This window comes from Giraffa tippelskirchi, chromosome 4 (assembly GCF_054371585.1).
Source record: "Giraffa tippelskirchi isolate mGirTip1 chromosome 4, T2T-mGirTip1v1.2.pri, whole genome shotgun sequence".
NCBI lineage: Eukaryota > Metazoa > Chordata > Mammalia > Artiodactyla > Giraffidae > Giraffa > Giraffa tippelskirchi.
The window spans coordinates 206,679,650-206,698,307 of NC_137278.1; the positions used below are offsets into that span (position 1 = coordinate 206,679,650).

The window sequence follows — 18,658 nt, forward strand, 5'->3', positions numbered from 1 at the left end:
GCTGGGAAAGATTGAGGGCAGAAGGGGACAGCAGAGGATGAGATGGTTAGATAGCATCAGCGATTCAATGGATGTGAATTTGAGCAAACTCTGGGAGATAATGAAGGACAGGGGAACCTGGTGTGCTGGAGTCCATGTTGGACACAACTTAGCAACGGAACCACTAGGAAATCAAGCTTTGGGTCAGGACTGCTACAGCCTGAATATTTACTCTCCAATTTATGTTGAAATCCTAACCCCCAGTGAGAGGTTGGTTGGTGGGGCCTTTGGGAGGTGACTAGGTCATGAGGGTGGGGCCCCCACGAATGGGATTAGTGCACTTTTAAGAGACCCCAGAAACCTCCCTCATCCCTTCCATCACAGGACAGTGAGAAGACAGCTGACCGAGTCAGGAAGAGGGTCCCACCTCAGACATCATTATCTGCTGTCCCCTTGACCTTAGGCCACCCCAACCTCCAGAACAGAGAGATTTCAGTTGTTTAAAGCACCCAAACCCAAAGAGACTGACAGGGACTTGGAGACCTAAACACCACCTTATTACTTCTGTTTTTCAAAGCATGTTTGTGCATGGTCAATCATGTCCAACTCTTGTGACCCCATGGACTGTAGCCCGCCGGGCTTCTCTGTCCATGGGATTTCCCAGGCAAGAACAGTGGAGTGGGTTGCCAGTTCCTCCTCCAGGGCATCTTCCTGACCCAGGGATCGGACCCGTGTCTCCGGTGCCTCCTACATTAGCAGGCAACTCTTCACCACTGCACCACCTGGGAAGCCCCTTCTCAAAGCCCTCATCTTGGTACTTTGGTTTTCTTCAACAACTGACACATCAGGCAGGCCTGTGGTTCCAGGGCCCCAAAGAGAAAAGGGAGGCAGAGGTACAGAAGGCGGACTTTATTGCAGTACAAATCGAGTCAGGAGGGGACAGGACACAGCAGCTCTCTGCGGGGAAAACCAGAGACGAGGCATCCTGCCCTCTAACCTCTGCTTGGCTGGAGAGAGGGGTGCTTCCCCAGGACACAGGCTGAACTCGTGGGTAACAGACAGGATGGACAGACATGCCCTGGCAGACACAGAGGCAGGCGGCACAGTCAAGTCCAGTTTTGCTATAAGGATCACTCGGCTTCAGAGTGAAACAAGCACCCCCCTCAACACACACATACACACACACACACACACGCGCGAAAGCTCTGCAGGCAGCTCTCCAACAGAAGTCAGACCCACCGGCTGGTGAGCTGGGCCTGGGAACACTGCGGCTATACAAACTATGCTGCAAACTGACTCAAAATTCCAGAAACATAATGAACAACGAGAATTCTGCATTTTCTTCCCATAAACGAAAAAGTGACAGAAACCCCACTTTTTGACTCTGGCTAGTGGAAGGTGGCCTCTGACTCTAACACAAAGTTCTCCCTGGAATTGTCTCTCTCAGGCACCCACTGCCCAGTGTTCCACTGTCCACCTGTCCCCGAGCACCCTCACCAGAGTGTCCCAGCCAACCTCAGATGAGGTGAGAACCCCTGTGGGGCCCAGTGGGCTGGGAAGAACTGGCACCGCACTGTGCCCTGTCCATGGGGCCGGATGGAAAGGCAACAGCAGCCAAGGGCAGTGGCCTCCCGCCCTGGAGCCTCAAGGGAGGTTTTGCTGGTGAAGGTTCGACTCTGGGAGCGAGAAGTTTGGCTCTGAGAAGCCAGCTCCCCAGGGTCATCTGGGGACACCTGTCCCAGGGTCTGGTGTGGAGCGTGGGAACAGCCAGTCTGGCCTGTTAGTGTCTGGGTTTCCACGAGTGCTCCTGGGGAACCAAGTTCCTGAGGACACCTCTCATCATGCTCCCCGGAACCCCTTTCACGAACACCTCTGGAAGTACAGCACCCCAGGGACCAAGATCTCTGGGATAGAGCCCTTGGCTGAGCTGACCACTGCACAGACGCTGGAGAGGGTCGTGTAGACAGGAGTCTGGCACTCAACCCTGGGGATCGACTGAGGGGAGGGGGGCCCCCGAGCCCCGGGGTGGGAGGCTGGGACGACGGCTTGCAGGGTGGGGGTGGGGGGCACTTTGCAGAAGCAGCTCCGAGAACTGAGGCTGGAATCCGCCCACAAGCACCAGCAGGAGGGCCAGCGGGCGCCTAGAGGAGGCGGGTGACGGGGCAGCCGTCGGGCTCGTCCAGGAACAAGGTGCTGAAGATGTCATTGAAGAAGCTTGGGTGGTACCTGCAGGCTCGCTCACAGTCTGGGTTGAAGTTCACCTCCAGGATCTGCGGCTGCATCGCTCGCTTCCCTGATGGCACAGAAGCACGGCCTGTCTCACTCTGGGTGGGGGGTGGGGAGGGGGCCTGGGATGGGGGTGCTGGGGGCCGTGAGGCTTCTCCGGGGTGGGGGGGCCTGGCCTGAAGCCTGTTCTTGCAGGGGAAAGACCAGGGCTGCCTCCAGCCTCGGGAGTGCCATGAGCCACCACAGCCCGCTCCGATGTCTGGTTCAGTGGGACACTGGGCCCCTTCTCCTCGCATGCAGGGCGCCTTTCCTCATCAGCTCTCTCCTGTCACCACGGCCACCCACTTCCCTTTGCCCCTTGTGCTCCACCCTGCAGGCTCCGGACCCTCAAGGTGGGCCTCCTCTGATCCCGATCTCCAGGCTAATCAGAGAAAAGGGGCACAGAGCAGCGCGGACCAGGCCGAGGCAACCCTGTCCTCTCTCTGTCCCTGGGGGGCTGGCTTTGGGGGGGGGACGGGGTGGCTGGAGGATCAGCTCTGGGTAAACGGGGCCAGGGTGGGGGAGCCCCCTCACCATCAGGACGGCTGTCCCACTTCAGCATGAGGTCGACGGCGTACACGGCCCGGGATGAGGGGTAGTCACAGAGGCCCAGCGGGGGCGGCCTGGCACACGCCACCTGGAACAGCTCTGTGAAGGCCTGGAAGATTTCAGCCTGGGGGCCAGGGGGGTGGGGAGATAGGGTCAGGGGGCCTGCAGGCTGATGCTAGGACCAGCCCCTCGGAGCAGCCTCTCAACACGGGGCTCACTGCCCCTTCCTGAGCCTTGGTCTCCATCTGCCACGTCACCTCCTCTGACATCTTCCATGACCTGCAGCCCGACTCTCGCTGCCCTCACACCTGGCATCCACCCCCTGCAAACCTGTGTCCCCCTGCCTCAGAGCTTCCATGGCTCCTTCTGCCCCAGGCCCAGGAGCGTAGCATCTGAGATGCTCACTTCAGGATGTGGAGACCAGCCTGTGTCCCCCAAGGTGTGTGATTCTTGCGACGCCCAGAGCCCATGTTTGTCCCAAGGGTGGTCCTGAAGGCCCCACCAGGCTCCTCCCCGCCCCAAGGAGCCCTCGTGACACCCCACTAGGGCCAAAGGGGAGGAGGGGGTCTCACCATACCCTCTCCCTCTGGTGGGGGAGTCAGACCACCAAAAGGAGGTGAAGGCCCCCACATGCCTGGCACTGCCCACTCAAGCCCTGGCCCCTTGAGCTTGGCCAGCACTCACCTGGACGCTCTTCCAGGGGAATTCTGGGTACTGCTTCTCAAACTCTGGGATGAATTCATTGTAGTGTACCTGCAACAGACACAGGGCCCGTCACGCTCTGTCCGGGGCCTCCTCTGGGCAGGGACAAGGGAGGCCTGTCCTATCCTGCCTTTACACAGAGCTGGCACTTGCTGGGGCCCCAGGAAGGCACCCACAGCCTCTCCAGCGCCACCCCTGCTAGCACAGATCGGGGGCAGGAGACGGGGTCTGAGCTCCGAACACATTTACTTCCCAGAGCCTCAGTGTCTCCATCTGTAAAATGGGACACTGCTCCCCGCCCAGCAAACCTGCTTTGCAGGTGGCTGTGAGGTTCCAGTGAGGCAATGAATGCTGAGTGGACCGGCCAACGGTCACCAGGTCCCTCTCAGAACAGTCACTGGAGGCAGAACTCGGACCTGAGCCTGCAGGGCCCCTGTCTGAGCTCGGCAATGGCTCAAAGTGCCTGCGGATGACAAGGGCTTCTCAGGCCAACACTACACTCAGCACATACGTGAGCATGCTGGTCGTCAGCTCAGGTTCCTCCCAGAGAGAACCAGGATGGGCTCCCTAAGGAAGCCCAGCATGCACACCCTCCTGGACATGCATCCCCCATGCAGGGGCGTCAGAGGAGACGTGACCCTCAGAATGATGCCTGCTCCACAGAAGGAAGGCGCTCAGGCCTCAGAGACTACCTCAGCTACAGCCTGGGGCTCCGGCAAGGGCTCAGGGTCCTAGGGACCAGCTGCCAACACAGCCCTGGACAAGAGAAGGGACACAGAGCAGCAGCCCTGCTGTGTAGGCACATGGCCTGGCCCCTCTGACAGTGCAGGACAGAGGACATCTCACACACGGAACAGCGAGTGTTCAGCACAGCTCAGGGCTTCCCTGGTGGCTCAGAAGGTAGAGAATCTGCCTGGCAATGCAGGAGACCATGGTTTGATCCCTCGGTCGGGAAGATCCCCTGGGGAGGGGTGTGGCAACCCACTCCAGTATTCCTGCCTGGAGAATCCCGTGCACAGACCAGGGGGGTCACAAAGCGTGGGACACAGTTAAGTGATTAACAGACACAGAGTTCAGTTTACTGATACATCAGCGTGTGCCTGGGAAGGACTAGCCCCACACTCAGGAGCAGCGGCCTCGTTGAGGTGGGGACCACAGGGCCACGGCAGGGCAGTACGGAGCAGGGAGGACAGCGGGCGTGCCCTACCTCCCGTCTGCCCCGAACAGTCAGGACCAACGCCGCTCCGGGCTCTCTTCCTCTGCCAGAAGCTGGGCCCTGCCTCTGCCCAGAAGGAGCCTCTCCCGCCTGCCCCAGGTGATCTGCAGGCCAGCTAGGGGTTGATGCCCTCACCTTGAAGGAGCTCTGCCCCCAAGCCCTGTTGCTCAAGGCACCCAGACAGCCCGGGGAAGGCAGAGGGTCCAGGCAGGGCCACAGGCCAGCAGCAGCCACCCGCCCTGGGGGCCGTGCGACATGAACCAGGGAAGCCTCAGGGCCCCGTTATCTCAACCTGAGCGTGTGTGCCCCTCCGAGCGCTGGGGGCAGTGGTGGGAGGGGACGCAGGTCCCAGAGGGCAGCTCCCCTGACCAGTACACAGCCGGCCCAGAAGACACGCTGACTGGGGTGGGGCCCAGTCTGCACCAGCCTCCACGGGCACCCGGCTCCCCAGGCCCCACCAGGCCTCACCTGCTTCAGCACCACTTCCGGGTCATAGTTCATGACAGTGAAATGCTTCTCGTAGTCATCCAGGTCATTGAGGGCAAAGGGCCTGCAGGACGAGCAGACGGACACCCAAGTGGGTCCCGAGTGCGGCTGGTCCCAGCGGGGTAGGCAGGCAGGCGCTTGGAGCCCCCTGGCTGAGCATCCGTTCTCCCACTGGTGAGAGTGGGCGGGGTGGTCCCACGGCCCCCGTGGGCTCACTACTAGACCCCCGCGAGGCCCCTAAACATCGACAGGGTTTGCAGGGGTGGGGGCTTGTCACATGAAGGGGTGCTGACTTGGGGAGGGTTACTGCCAGTTACCAGAAACGGGCTCAGCGGGGTCCCTGCTGGGGAAGGAGCCCTGGTGCAGGCATTCTCATCCAGAGTCAAAGAGGCAGCCCCTCAATCCCAGGCCCAGCTCCCCCCAATCCCCGGCCCAGCCGCCCACCTGCAGCCCGGTCTTCATTACCGGTTGGAGAACCGCAGCCAGAACACGTCGTAGACGAACAACCTCAGGGGCTTCACCGACCGCAGCAGCAGGATGTAGCGGATGTCGAACTTGACCCTCCCCACGTCTTCTCGAAGGAACAAGACGGGACTCTCAATGTACTTGGACACAACCTGAGAACACAGGAGCAGGCTTGCGGGTGCTTGTCTCGCCCCGGCCAGGACAGAGTGGCCCGGCCTCCCTGCCTGTGGCTCGTGCCCGGGGGACGCCTGAGTGCAGTCCCGCCTGGAGGAGCGGACTCCCTCTTGAGCCCACCTCCCCCCACCCCGGGCTTAGGGGGGTGCCCCCCCGACCTGGTACCCTGAAGGGACCTGCTCCCCACACTCTGTGTCTTCCTGTTTTTTCACACCCGTGTCTAAGCTGCAACAAACTCTTCCTCTTCATCATTAATTGAAAGAAATGTTGCCACTGGTTTTTAGGCTTTGAAAACAAATTCTCAGCCATAAATCCACTGGCTCCCCATCCCAGGGCCGGGGATCTCCCCAGCGGTCATCTGGTGACACGTCTCTCTCGGGGCTCTGTCTGCCCAGGTGCACAGCCTGTGTCCTTCACCTCCCCCACTGCCGGCCCCTCGTCACTACAGCACCTCTGTCCAGGGCCCTGCAGGGCTCCCTGGCCTAGCCACCTCCCTCCTGTGGGTGGTCCCCTGGGGGGGCACACCTGGGGGGCTCCCTCCTCGCACCCCTCCCTGCTGGCAAGGGCAGCGAGCAGTGACTCTTCCCAGCTGAGCGACGACACTGCCACCAGGACCCGGCCTAGCCAGTCCTCGAGAGCAGCCACCCCCCCGACCTGCCGGCGCCCCAGGGCTCCACCTTGGGGGAGCTCTCGCGGTGCCGAACGATGCTGTGCAGGTTCTTGGTGATGTGGGTGTCCAGGCTGCGGGCCAGGTTCCAGGGCTTGCAGATCCAGTGGTTGTCCTCACCCCTGGGAGCAGAGGGGTCGGCTAGGCCTGTGTGCCCCCAGGACTGTGGCTGCAGAGGGGGCCAAGGGAGGGGTCCCAGAGGAGACCTCAAAGGCTGGGCTTTGGGAGCCAGCAATTGGCTGAGGCCAAGGGAGCTGCCCTCCAGGTGGAAGGGCCGTCGAGCCCTGCGGCTCCCAGCAGTGCAGTGGGCACGTGGCAGGCGCTCGGCCATGGGGCGGGCCAGGCGGACTGGGACGGGGTTGCGGGGGGGGGGCGGGGCGGTCAGGGATGGGGGCCACAGGAGCTTGCTGGGCATTGGTCGGGGGGTGGTCTCAGCTAGTGGTGCGCATGAGGGGAGCTCACCGCCTCTCCCGCTGCTGGAAGTAGCTGATGAACTGCGGCAGCTCCGTGCGCAGGTTGAAGGTGCGGGGCAGCCAGGCCGGGCCCTCGGGGCCACCCGCCCGGCGTGCGATGGAGGCCAGGCAGTCCTTCACCGTCAGCAGGTTCTCGCAGGGGAACTGGTTCAGCAGCACGTTGGGCCTCTCCTGGCTCAGCCTCCTGCGGGGCCCAGGGAGGCTCCACTGGTCAGGGGAGGAAGGGGCTTGCGGGGTCGGGCGGGCCGGGCCCCGGGGCTGGGAGGCGCCTCACCTGTAGTCCTTGAAGTGTGAGAAGTTGTAGAGGACGTCAGCGTCGGCCTCGCTCTGGGTGAAGGTGAAGCGTGGGTGGGTGAGGTGGCTAAGCACCTGCTGGATGTCCGTGTAGACCCTGCGGGGGGCGGGGGCGGGGCTGAGGTCACACCGGCTGCATTGTCCGCCCAGCGGTGGGGCCCTCGGACCTTGGGTCCCCCACTTGTGAGACGGGACCCCAGGGCCCACCTCCTTGCGCTCGTCTTGAGGATGAAACAGGACAAGCCCCGCGTTTCACCGACCCGGGCTCCTTCCTCCCACGTGCCAACAGGACAGGTGGACACACTTAAGGAGGGCTGCCCTCAGGGAAGCGAGCCGGCGCCCCAGGGCCTGCAGGTGAGCATGCGGCCCAGACAAGTGCCCCGGACAAGGCTTCATTCCACGCTGGCACCAGCCCTGGCCCTGGGCAGGGGAGAGGACAGGGGGCCTGGGAGTGTGTCTGCCAGGGGCGGTAGATGTAGCCACGCTTTGAAAGTGACAGGGCTGCAAGTCAAAGTGGGAGGGAGACAGGACCCCACCTGGACAGTGATCCGGGGGGAGAGGCGAGGCCAGCACGAGGCTTCTAGCTCATGGCCGGGGCACAGCTACAGCTGGCGACAGGGCTACGGGGCCTCGGGGCAGCCTCTGGCCCCACGAAGTGGAGGGGTGTTGGGCGGTGGCCTGAGGGAAAGGGAGGAAACCCCCAGAGCCTGGGGGGAAAGGACAGAGTGGAGGAGGTTTGGCCGGTGGCCAGAGGGAGGGGACCCCTTGGAGACGGAGGCCAAGCTGCCCCGAGGCGGCTCTGTTATCTGGGGGGGCATCTCTCTGCACCTCCACTTCCTCACCTGTAAAACGGACCGTCTACTTCCACCCCGTGGGAGCCTGGGCTCACAGGCCTGCCTGGCCTGCCAGAAGCTGCCAGCCCACATCTGCAGACAGCTGGCAGCGGCCCCTCCTGGCCGCCAGGATGCCCAGCACCGTCGTCACTGTCCGTGCTGGCTCCTGGCTCATCCTCCCTTCTCGAGCGTCTCTCTGTGACCCTGAGACCCCACCCCTGGCGGTCCCGTCACTGCTGTGCTGCCCAGAGGTGGCACCCTGCACGGGGGATGTCCCAGGAGTCTCGGGAGTGCATGAGGAAAGGCAGCAAGGAGAAGTCTCATCACAGTCTGGGGGTGCGGGCGGGCTACGCACTTGAAGACGTGGTCACAGGGGTACCCCGCGGGGCTGATGGCCAGGGGCAGCTTCTCCTTGTTCTCCTCCAGTATGGCCTAGAAGAGAAACGCTGGAGGTAGAAACAGACCTTCAAGAAAGGGAGCAAGTGAGCACAGGCCTCCCCACCCTGCACACCAGGCTTCTGTGATCCCGGGGGGCACACCTGGGCTCAGGTAGAGCCCTTCTTGGGTGCTGGTGTGCCCCCGCCCCAGGATTCCGGGGCTCGAGGCCCCTCATGTCCTGAATACCCTGTTCGGTGTATTCAATCTTCTTATTGCTTCTAAACGCTTCTTCCAAGTCACAGGTCACCCAGAAGGTGCTGGGCCTGTCCCGGGAGAGGGCCGCTCTGAGGGTAAGCGGCGTGGTGGTTTAAAACCTGTTCACATACTTTCTAACATTCCTTTCAAAAGGCAGAGTTAATAACCCATCTCCCCTTGAGCACGGGCTGGGCTGAATGACAGGTTTATAACCCACGGGAAGAAGCGGAGTCTGCAAACTCGTGAAAGGACCTGTGGCCTCCTCCTATCTCCCCTCCAATCACTTCCTCCCAGAGAGTCAGCCACCATGTCCTGAGGACGCTCAAGCAGTCCTGCGGAGAGGCCTCCTGTCTACAGCCAGCGCTGCATGAGTGGGCCACGTGGGGGCTGGTCCTCAGCCCGACCAAGCCTCAGATGACAGCCTGACTGTGCTCACGAGAGAGCAGCGGCCAGGAACGCCCAGCTGAGCCGCTCCCCACCTCCTTTCCACACAAAGCAAGACATAACAAACGTCTGCTGTTCTGAGCAGCTACGTTTTGGAACTGTTATCTGGCACTAGCTGACTAATAAAGGCAACCCCAGGGCCCAGAGCACAGGCCTGACCCAAATGGGTCAAAAATCACCAGGATGTTTAAAAAAAACAGTGTCTGGACTCTTCTCCTCTTCTTAGGCCATGGGGGGCATTTCCCCCTACAACCCCCCCAAAATTGCTGATTTCAATTCATGTTCCTTTAACAACCTCAAGACCAGAAAATTTTTGTCTCTAAGCCACTTCTAAACGACTCCTTTGCATTCACACACTCATTCAAGTGTTTAATAAGCACCTACTAAGCGAAAGCACTCTAGGAGGCTCTGAAACACACCTCTGAATTAAGAAGGGTGATCACTGAATTTCTGACAGGGCTCAGTCACCACTGGCTTAAATTCACAGGGAAACAAGTCAACAGGCCCACCACGTCGGCCCAGCCCTCCCAGCCAGAGGATCACAGGACAGCTAACACCAGGCACCCTTCCCACTTGTTAACTCGGGATTAACTCGTTTCCTCCTTTCACAATCCTCTGGGGCACTCAGTGAGCGTCTGATGGTCTAGTGGGGGGCAGAGAGATGTCAACATGGTGCGGAAAGGCTACAGCCTTGGCCCACAGGTTGCCAGGACCCTCCGGGTTTGGACTCCAGCTCTTCCGCCAGCTGTGTGGCCTTTGACAAGTTACTTAACCCCTCTGTGCGTCAGTTTCCTCACCCCCAGTTAAATGACGACAAAACAGGACTGGATGTCCTACTGTAAGGGTTACAGCTGAGCACGCCCATAAAGTGCTAAGCAGAGGCTCATGAATCCCTTGGTTTCCAACTGGGATGAGTGGATGAAAATCAGCGGCTGGAGATGAAGGCGGGGGAGGAGGAGAGAGGGCCGGGGTGTTAATTCCTGCTCAGCTCTGCCTGGTTCTGCTCCCATAGGCTCCGCCTGCCGCCCCTGTCCCTGGCTGCACCAACCCTGGCTCCCTATCCTGGCCTGCCCCACGGACCGGGCCTTGCATGAACTGCCCACCAGTCAAGCCCTGTGAGTGGGTCCCCCGGTCCTGGTGGGGCCCAAACAATGGACTGTCACCCCCATCTACGATGTTCGCGATGACCACTTGTGGGCCTACTGTGTGCCATGAAACATAATGTGCAGTGTGTAAACAGTATCCTTACACCCCCGGTGAGAGAGGTGTCAGGAGATAAGGGAATGGTCCCAAGCCGGGATTCACAGCCCAGCTGCATGGCCACCACCCCAGACCCCAAAACGAGGAGCAGCAGTATTGCACGTCCCACCCTGCCCCGTCCACCAGCTCCACCCCACCCTCTGGAAGGAGAGTTCCCAGCATCGGGACCCCGGGGTCTGGGCTCCGAGCTGACGCCAAGTGGTGCGGCCACATGCAGCTCATGTTCGCTCACTGAGCTGAGCCCCTTGTCTTGCAGACACCCCTAGACTCCTCTCTACCTCCCATGGCAGCCAGCTGTGGCTCTGCAACATTTGGTGACCTGGTAGAGGACATTTCAGAAGCCACCGGGCAAACAGGCCCAGGGGGTCGGGGCCAAGGTCCCACCTGGTAGTGCTCGGCGGGTGGCTCGGGCGTGGAGGAGCTGAGGTCCAGCAGGTCGGTGGGGGCCCAAGGCAGCAGCATGCACCTCCGGATCAGCGGGTCGGCCTCTCCGTAGGCAAAGTCCCGGGTCACCTCCTCTGCACCAGGACACGCGGGCCGTCAGGGGGGCGGCAGGAGAGCGGCCAGCCCTTCCTCGGCAGATGGCGGGGCCCCACTTACCGCCCGTGTCCAGGTCCCGCAAGGGCCACAGCAGCGTGTAGGCCACCTGCTGGGGCATGTAGAAGAAGGGGGCGGTGGCGAAGCTGGGCACATCCGCGTGCTGGATGCGTGAGCCAAACTCGTCCATGATGTACCACACGGGCACCTTCTCCTCGGCCGTCTGCGGGCGGAGCACACGCCACCCTCACCCACGGGTCCTCCAGTCCATGCACCTCTCCTGGCGTCCACGACCCAAACACCGGCCACCTGCCCGTCTACACTCGACCCTCAGGGCCTGGAACACCCAACAGGCATGACTCCGGACCCCTGAACACAAGGCCGCTGGGCCAGGGGGCTGCTGGGTGATCACGGGTGGGGTAAAGGTGCGTATAAAGGCACTTAGCCTAGCAGCCACACGGGGTGCTTGGCTTTCTGTGTGCACCAGGGAGAGGAGGGGGAGTTCAGGGAAGGCTTCCTGGAGGAGGCGACCGCTGTGATCCCGAGAAACAACTTCTGTCTTTTCCCAGGCTGCAAGCAGCAGGGGGCTGGCGCCTAAGGGTGGGTCCGGGGGTGTGCTGGGGAGTGATATTAGCCTTAGAGCGTGCTGAAGGGACTGGACTCTATTCCTGAAGGCAGCAAGGAATCACTAAGGGTATTTAAGAGAGTGTTGGAACCAGCAGAAACTGGGAAAGAGCCAGCCAGCTCACTGGGCCCACGTCTAGGGGTCTGGGACAAGGCTGTGTCCAAAGCCACGTGGACACCTGGGCACTGGCTGGCCCGAGGCGAAGAGTAACAGGACCATGATGAAGTCGCAGGGAACCAGGGCAGCTCCCACTGGCCAGGGGAAGGGGAGTCTGCTCAACTGGTGGGGTCAGGGGACCGCCTCCCGCCAGCCCCGACAGCACGGGGCGGCGCAGGCCCGGCTGCCCGCTCACCCCGTGGGCCAGCTGGTAGGTCTGGTTGAACTTCCACATCTCCTCCAGCACCAGGTCCACGGCCTCGGCGCTGGGCAGCTCGCCATGGAACTCGACGCCCATCAGGTTGGCCATGCGGTGCAGCAGCCCCGGCACCTGCTGCAGCTGCTGGCGGGCATGCGTCACGCGGCACGTCCAGGCGTGGTCGATGAGGAAGATGCTGCGGGCACAGGCCACGGGGGGTGGGTGAGGCTGCCACGCAGGTCAGGTGAGGAGGAGGGGTGGGCAAGGGCCAGCGGAGGGTGAGAGCTGCTTGAGGAAGAGGCCGGGGCTGCGGCCTGGACCCGGCGCTGGGCCTGGGTGTGGGTCTGGCTCTGCCCGCTGTTTCGTCCTGGGAAACTTCCACCCTTCTCTTCCAGTTTTTCTCAAACAGGGCAACACATCCCTACCCACCCCGTCGTGGGGCTGACGTGAGGATCAAATGAGACAAACAGCCGGCCGCCTACATCACATCCTCGTGCGTTGGGGGATTGACTATTACAGTGATCACCGTGAATGTTAAGTGTCCTTGGCTGGATTTTGAGCTGCTGGAAAGTGGGCCCACGCCCCCCATCTTGCTACCTGCAGGCAGATGCGCAAAAAAGCCCTACTCAGAGCTCACTTGCGCTCACCCAGGACCTCTAGGCATTGCTCAGGAGGTGCCAAGGCCTTGTGCGGGAGAGGCTTCGAGTCCTCACATGTCCAGACAGGCAGTCCACCCAGTCCAGTCTCCTGGGCTGGCTACGTGGCTCACACACCACCTCGCTGGAGGGCGAGGAGTTCCCCTGCAGGCCCGAGGCCCTGCCTGCCCCCAGCCCACCAGTCAGGCTGCCTGACACCACCCCAGCCTGCCTGGATGTGGACTCCCCAATGCACAGGGTTCTGCCTGCTCGGGAAGCAGCTCTGGTCCCCCCCACCCCACTAAAGCAAAAGGAACAGCAAGCACTCCAGTTCTGCAGCTGGGGGCCAGCTCACTGCGCTCACACTACTTTTTGTTGGCACATCCCGAAACAAATGAAGACTTACTCCTGCCCTCGTGCAAGAAGCGGGGAGCACCCAGGGGTGACCCGGGCAGATGCACATGGGGGCTGCCGGACATGGTGCACGTGGGAGCGGATGGAGGCTGGGCCTGGCCATTGGGGGAGACTCACAAAGGTCTGAGGGCAGACAGAGCCAGGAGCCGAGCTCCCAACCTCGACACCATGCCCATTCCGCCCCAGACCTGCCTGCTGGAGTGTGTGGAGGGAGCAGGGAGGCAGAGAGTCCCTTGAGGAGGCCGCTGGGCCTGAGTCCCATGGCTGGCACAGGTGGGAACGGAGCGGGCACACGCACAGGTCTGCTGTACTCAACTTAATGAGTTTCTGAGTCAGAGACCATGTGGGTGGTGGTGCCCGGCTGCTCTAATTACCTGTGTGGCCCTCCCACTGCACCAGGGGCCAGTGAAGGAGCTCAGAAAGCTCTGCGGGAAGAGCTACGGACACAGACGTCCAGGGACACACAGGGGCCAGCGAGTTTCTCACCGCTACCCCGCCCAGGGTTTCAATAAAGTTGTGCCTGTCCTGGCTGAGGACAGTCCCTCTGGCCCCTGGGAGGCAGGAAGCCTGGGGTCCAGTCCTGGCCCTGGCCCTTCTATCCTGGGGCCCCGTGCAAAGCCCAGGCCCACCTCTGCCCTCCTCCCCCCACCAAGTCCCCACTCGAGGAATCAACCAGGCCACGCTGCTCACATTCCGTGATGTGAAGTACAGGGCTTATACCCAGAGACCAGGTTCAGCAGGACCAGCAGGGAGGCCCGGCAGGGTGGGGGGTGGGGGTGGGGTCCCTCGAAAAGTCCAGGCTCACGAGTAAGACGGCCCTGGGGATGACACCCACGCCTGTAACCAGCTGTGCGATCCTAGGTGAGCCTGTCCCCACTGGGTCCTCATCAGCAAGATGGGACCTTGCCATCCGTGGTCAGTGGGACCGCTGGGACAGGTTAAGAGGCAACTGGGGGGAGGCCGCTCTGAGGACAGTACAAAACACGGCGAACACGGGGATGTCGTCAGTGTCGGGCCCAACAGGGCCTTGAAGTCCAGCTGGAAACACGGCGGCCACCGTGCACCTCGTCTCAGGCTGGCTTAAGCGGCCAGTGGCCTGGCCTGGAGGAGCAGGAGCGCTCGCAAGGACTGCTTCTCCCGGTGGCGATGGCCAGAGTGACATACTTTGAGGCGGGAGCCGGGCGGCCCCTTGGGAGCCGTGGCGTGGCCGAGAGGCGTCCGGCCCTTGGCTCCTTACCTGTTGGGGTCGGCCGCCTGGAGCCCGTTCTCGTTGGTCACGATGACCTTGTAGCAGAGCTCGCTGCCGGGGTTGGGCTTCTTGCGCGCTTCCCGGGCCACCTCGTCCTCACTCTCCTCCTCTTCAGCTTCCTCCACCTGCATGATCCCGAACATCTCCCCAGCATCGAAAACCTGGGGGCCAGAGGCAGGGGGGCGTTGGCAGGACGAACTGAGCCCCAAGGAGGACAGGGCCTCTTTACGGTCCAGCTGCCCATCTCACACCTGGGAGACAGGTTCCCAATCAGTGGGAATGAGGCCCTCACCTCCCTGGCCAACACGGGTGCCGTGGTCTGGGATGCCCCAGCCTGTGGGACCCACGCCTGGGGGAGGGACCACACACATGTGCCTCCCAGTGACAGCCAGTCTGGCCTCCTGCTTCACAGGGAAAATGCGGCCCAGAAGGTCGAGGGGGCAGCTCTGCTCACAATGCCTGGAAGAGGCAGGATCGTGGCGGGCCAGGGATTTCAGCTGAGCTTTGTTCTCACCAAAACCACCAACCCACCGCCACGGGAACGGTGGAGATTCAGAAGGAAAACAGGGGGCTCAAGAGCTCCCTGCATCCATGCCAGCCCAGGTCTGCACCAAGCATGGTCTGGGGCTGGTCTCCTGGGGCCCTGGGCCGATGGGACAGAAGGAAAGGGCCTGGGTTTCCTTGAGTTTCCCTGGCAACTGTGAGCCACTTACAGCTGGTGAAGGGGACAAGCCAGTCGGTCCCCATACGGCCACACTCAAGACCCGGTGTCTGCCACAAGTCGGCAGGTCACTGAACCATTCCATGCCTCAGTTTCTCCATCCATACAATGGAAACATTAGAATCTATCTGCGGTTTGTTGGGAGGATTAGCTGATTAACACACATGCAGAGCTTAGAAGCTAATGGCTCTGTAAGCACTTGCCACCATGACACCTCTGAGCCTAGTCTCTCACCAGCCTAGGGAACATCAGCTACCTTCCAGGGGAGCTGAGAGTGATACATCAAGTCAAACGGTGCACAGAGAGTCCCTGGCACAGCAGGGGCTCAACCAAGACCAGCTACCCCTAAAATGTATTTCCCACGACGCCACTAGAAACCGGAGACACACTCATCCCAGCAGTTGGCAGTCAGCCAGCCATTCAGGCATGCGCAGCGCTGATGTGCTGGGCAGGACAGGTACTTGGGGGTGTGAGGATGAGTGACTCATGACCTTTGCCCTGGGAGCTGATGACAGAGAGCCAGCAGGGGCCATCTGAGAGGCCCAGATAATCCCTGCAGGGGCGCTGTCCTCTGAAGTGAGTGGTGAAGGAAGCAGAAGATTAATTGATTTGGCTGCTCCAGGTCTCTGATGCGGAGTCTTACAGTTGCAGACTCTGGGCTCTAGTTCCCTGACCAGGGATCAAACCTGGGCCCCCTGCACTGGGAGCGGGAAGTCTTAAGACACTGGACCACCAGCAAAGTCCCAGGAAGGGGAAGATTTCAACGTGTGGCCGTGGAGTGGTGGTGTGAGGACTCCAGGCAGAGTAGCTGGGGCAGGAAGGGCCGTGGAGCCAGTCAGGTGCATCCCAGGGGAGCTAGGGAACTTTCTGGGATGGAGCCTTGAACCCCCACCCAGAAAGCCTGGGGGCGGGGGAAGCCACAACCCTTCTCCGGTTTGGAGTTTAGAAGAGAAGAGCTCAGAGGCTGGGATCCAACCCAGGGCCCCAAATCTCCATCCCTCCACGCCCGAACCTGACGAGGGGGAGGGGGCAGTGTAGGGCCAGCCCTCTCCCAGCTGAGACACCATCCCTGTGACAACCATCCTTTCACAGAGGAGCTGGAGGAGCCCCACTGAGGTAGGGGAGGGGAGTGGTTTTGCAGCTGGGAAGTTCCTGTCGACCAGAAAGAGCTAAAATTTATTTTAAACACTCCCCATGGTTTCCAAGCCAGTGGGGGGCAGGAGGGGCCCCCCTTCCTCGGTCAGCAGGTGCCTGTTCTGCCAGCAAGCATCCTTCCCCACACCTGGGCCCCCAGCAGCAGGTCTGTCAGAACGAGGGCTGCAGGTTTGGGTCTGGCAAAGTGGTGACTCACAGGTCTGCCCGTCACCCCAGCAAGGGAGGGTCATGGAAAAGTACTGCTTGCCCCTGAGCAGAGCAACGGTGGCCAGGATGGAAGGGACATTAAACTCTGGTGACTACATGCTGGGCACACCTCTGCACCGAGACTCCATCAAGACCCGTGGGAGCTGGGGCCGTGTTTCCTGGACTTGGACTCAAGACGGGCAAGTGACGCACATGAGTGATTTCGCTGCCCACAGGGCAAGTGACTTGCACGAGTGACTTCACTGCCCACGGAGGCTGGCAGGGCCAGGGCTAGGGTGTTCCCACCTCATGCTGTATTCACCCAGCACCAGAAGATCATTTTATCCTAACAAACTGCTGCGGTCCCCTTCCTGCCCAGCAGAGGCACAGGACTAGGGCAAGTGCTTGGGAAATGCTGGCAAATGAGGGCAGGCTCCAGGGGGAAAGAAATACACTGTTACAAAAGGCAGGTGCCAACAACACTGGATCTTTTTTATAGCAACTACCCTTGTTTTGAACAGGAAGGTGCTTGGTCCAACCCCCACCTCCTCCCCCGGATGTCAAACGTCCAGAGTTTGGCTGAGAGGGTGGGGTTCACCCAGCAGCCTCTAGGGTCCCAATTCACCACTTGAACGAATGGCTCAGTCTGTCTTGACCCAGGAGGCAGCCCAGAGGGAGCCTGGCTCCAGCTCAGAAGGTCCCAACAGCCGGCCCATGAATGTGCTCTGGCTTCAGCATCTGGGAAAACCACCAAAACCCAGGGCCCACCCCTCAGCTAGGACCCTGGGGAGACCTTTCAGAGGTAGAGGCTAGAGTAGAGGCTAGAGCACAGGCCAGTGGAAAGGAGCTGTCCCTACAAGGGAGATCCTCGAAGCATCCGAGCTCTTTAAAAAAAAAATTTTTTTTTTTTTAAATTGTTTGGTCGTGCCATGCAGCATGTGAGCTCGAACCCGTGCCCCCTGCACTGGAAGCGTGGAGTCTGCACTGCCAGGGAAGAAAGCTTCTAGTTCTGAGGCCGGACAGACCTTAGGAGGGTCACTTCCTCTTTCCGAGCCTCAATTTTCTCAACTGTAGGAAAGGGGTGATGGATCACAACCCTCACAGGGCTGCTTTGGGCTCGGATTGTGGAGGACGCAGCCCAGGGCCTGGCACGCACAACGGGAGCCAAAGTTCATTTTAGTTCCAGTTCTCGTCGCAGCCCTGGCCCAGCCCCAGGTGCTGGCAAGACCGGGGCCACAGGTAGAGGCTCCGGCCACCGCTCTTAGGCCCCAAACCGCCACGGAAGTGAAAGTCTAAGGCGTTTGAGCACCAGGGCATGCTCAAACCTCCGGCCGCGTGCATCTCCTCCGTCGTCCATCCACGCCGGCCCCTGACTCCCCGGGCGCGTCTCACCCAAGCCCGCCCGGGAACGCGCGTTCCCTCCCATCTCCACGCCGCCAGCTCCCCCCGGCGCGCCCTCCCCAACCTCCTCTCCTCGCGTCCTCCCTGGGGGGGGGGGTCCCCGGCCGCCCCACCCCAGCGGTTCTCGGCCCGGAGCCGGCCCGCTGACCACACCCTCCCAGGTAGAAGAGTCCAGAGCCAACCAGCCCGGCGGCGCGCTCGGGCCCGCACCCCGGCTGTCCCGGGCCCGCTCCGCACCCCGAGCCTCCCCGCGCGGCGCCCCGACCCGCACCTCGTGCTCCAGCTTGTGCAGAAGGCGGCCCCAGTACCGCTCGGGCACGCCCGACGCGCGCAACGCCGGGCCGTGCAGCGCCGCGAACTCGGCCAGAGCCGCCCGCGCATCCTGCTCAGGGTCGGGGACCGAGTCTGGGCCCGGCTCCGGCTCCGGCGTCAGGACCCGGCTGCTGCGCTCCGGTGTGGGGTCGGCCTGCATGGCGCCTCCGCCAGCGCCAGAAGCCCAGCGCGGCCGCGGAGCCCGCGGGCCTGGCCCTCCGGACTCGGCCCGCAAGCCCCGCCCGCCGCGGCCCGCAAGCCCCGCCCTCCTCCGGGTTTCCCCGCCGCGGCCAGCAAGCCCCGCCCACAAGCCCAGGCGCCGGGCTGGCGGAAGGGCCTCTGGGGCAGCCCGGAGGGGCGGGGCCTCCCGAGAAGTGCGCGTGCGTGAGCGTGCGGGGGCGGGGCTTTGTAGCTCGGGGGCGGAGCCTTTGTGGCTCCAGTTGGGGGACTGCCGCGTGTGCGCACGCGCGGCTGGTGGTGGGGCGGTGTCTTCTCGTTCAGCCCGCGGCTGTCTGGGCTGATGCCGGAAATGAGGCTGTACCGCACGCGGGAGGTCGGAACCGGATGGGGCTCCAGACTGTACAGAAAGGGGAAACGGAGGCTCAGAGATACCCCCGGGGCCGAGCAG

General features: G+C 62.0%; 1 protein-coding gene across 1 annotated transcript; it reads right to left on the reverse strand.

Moving 5' to 3' along the window:
• Nucleotides 1-873: 873 nt before the first annotated feature.
• Nucleotides 874-18,270, reverse strand: TTLL12 (tubulin tyrosine ligase like 12). Its single transcript, XM_081587851.1, has 14 exons — nucleotides 17,990-18,270; nucleotides 14,244-14,416; nucleotides 11,955-12,153; nucleotides 11,041-11,200; nucleotides 10,825-10,958; nucleotides 8,459-8,535; nucleotides 7,251-7,367; nucleotides 6,966-7,160; nucleotides 6,514-6,625; nucleotides 5,663-5,814; nucleotides 5,180-5,261; nucleotides 3,478-3,546; nucleotides 2,779-2,917; nucleotides 874-2,272 (listed from the first exon to the last, which is right to left on the reverse strand). The coding sequence occupies exons 1-14, from the start codon at nucleotides 18,188-18,190 to the stop codon at nucleotides 2,121-2,123; spliced, it is 1,962 nt and encodes a 653-aa protein (XP_081443977.1). The 5' UTR covers nucleotides 18,191-18,270; the 3' UTR covers nucleotides 874-2,120.
• Nucleotides 18,271-18,658: the final 388 nt, after the last annotated feature.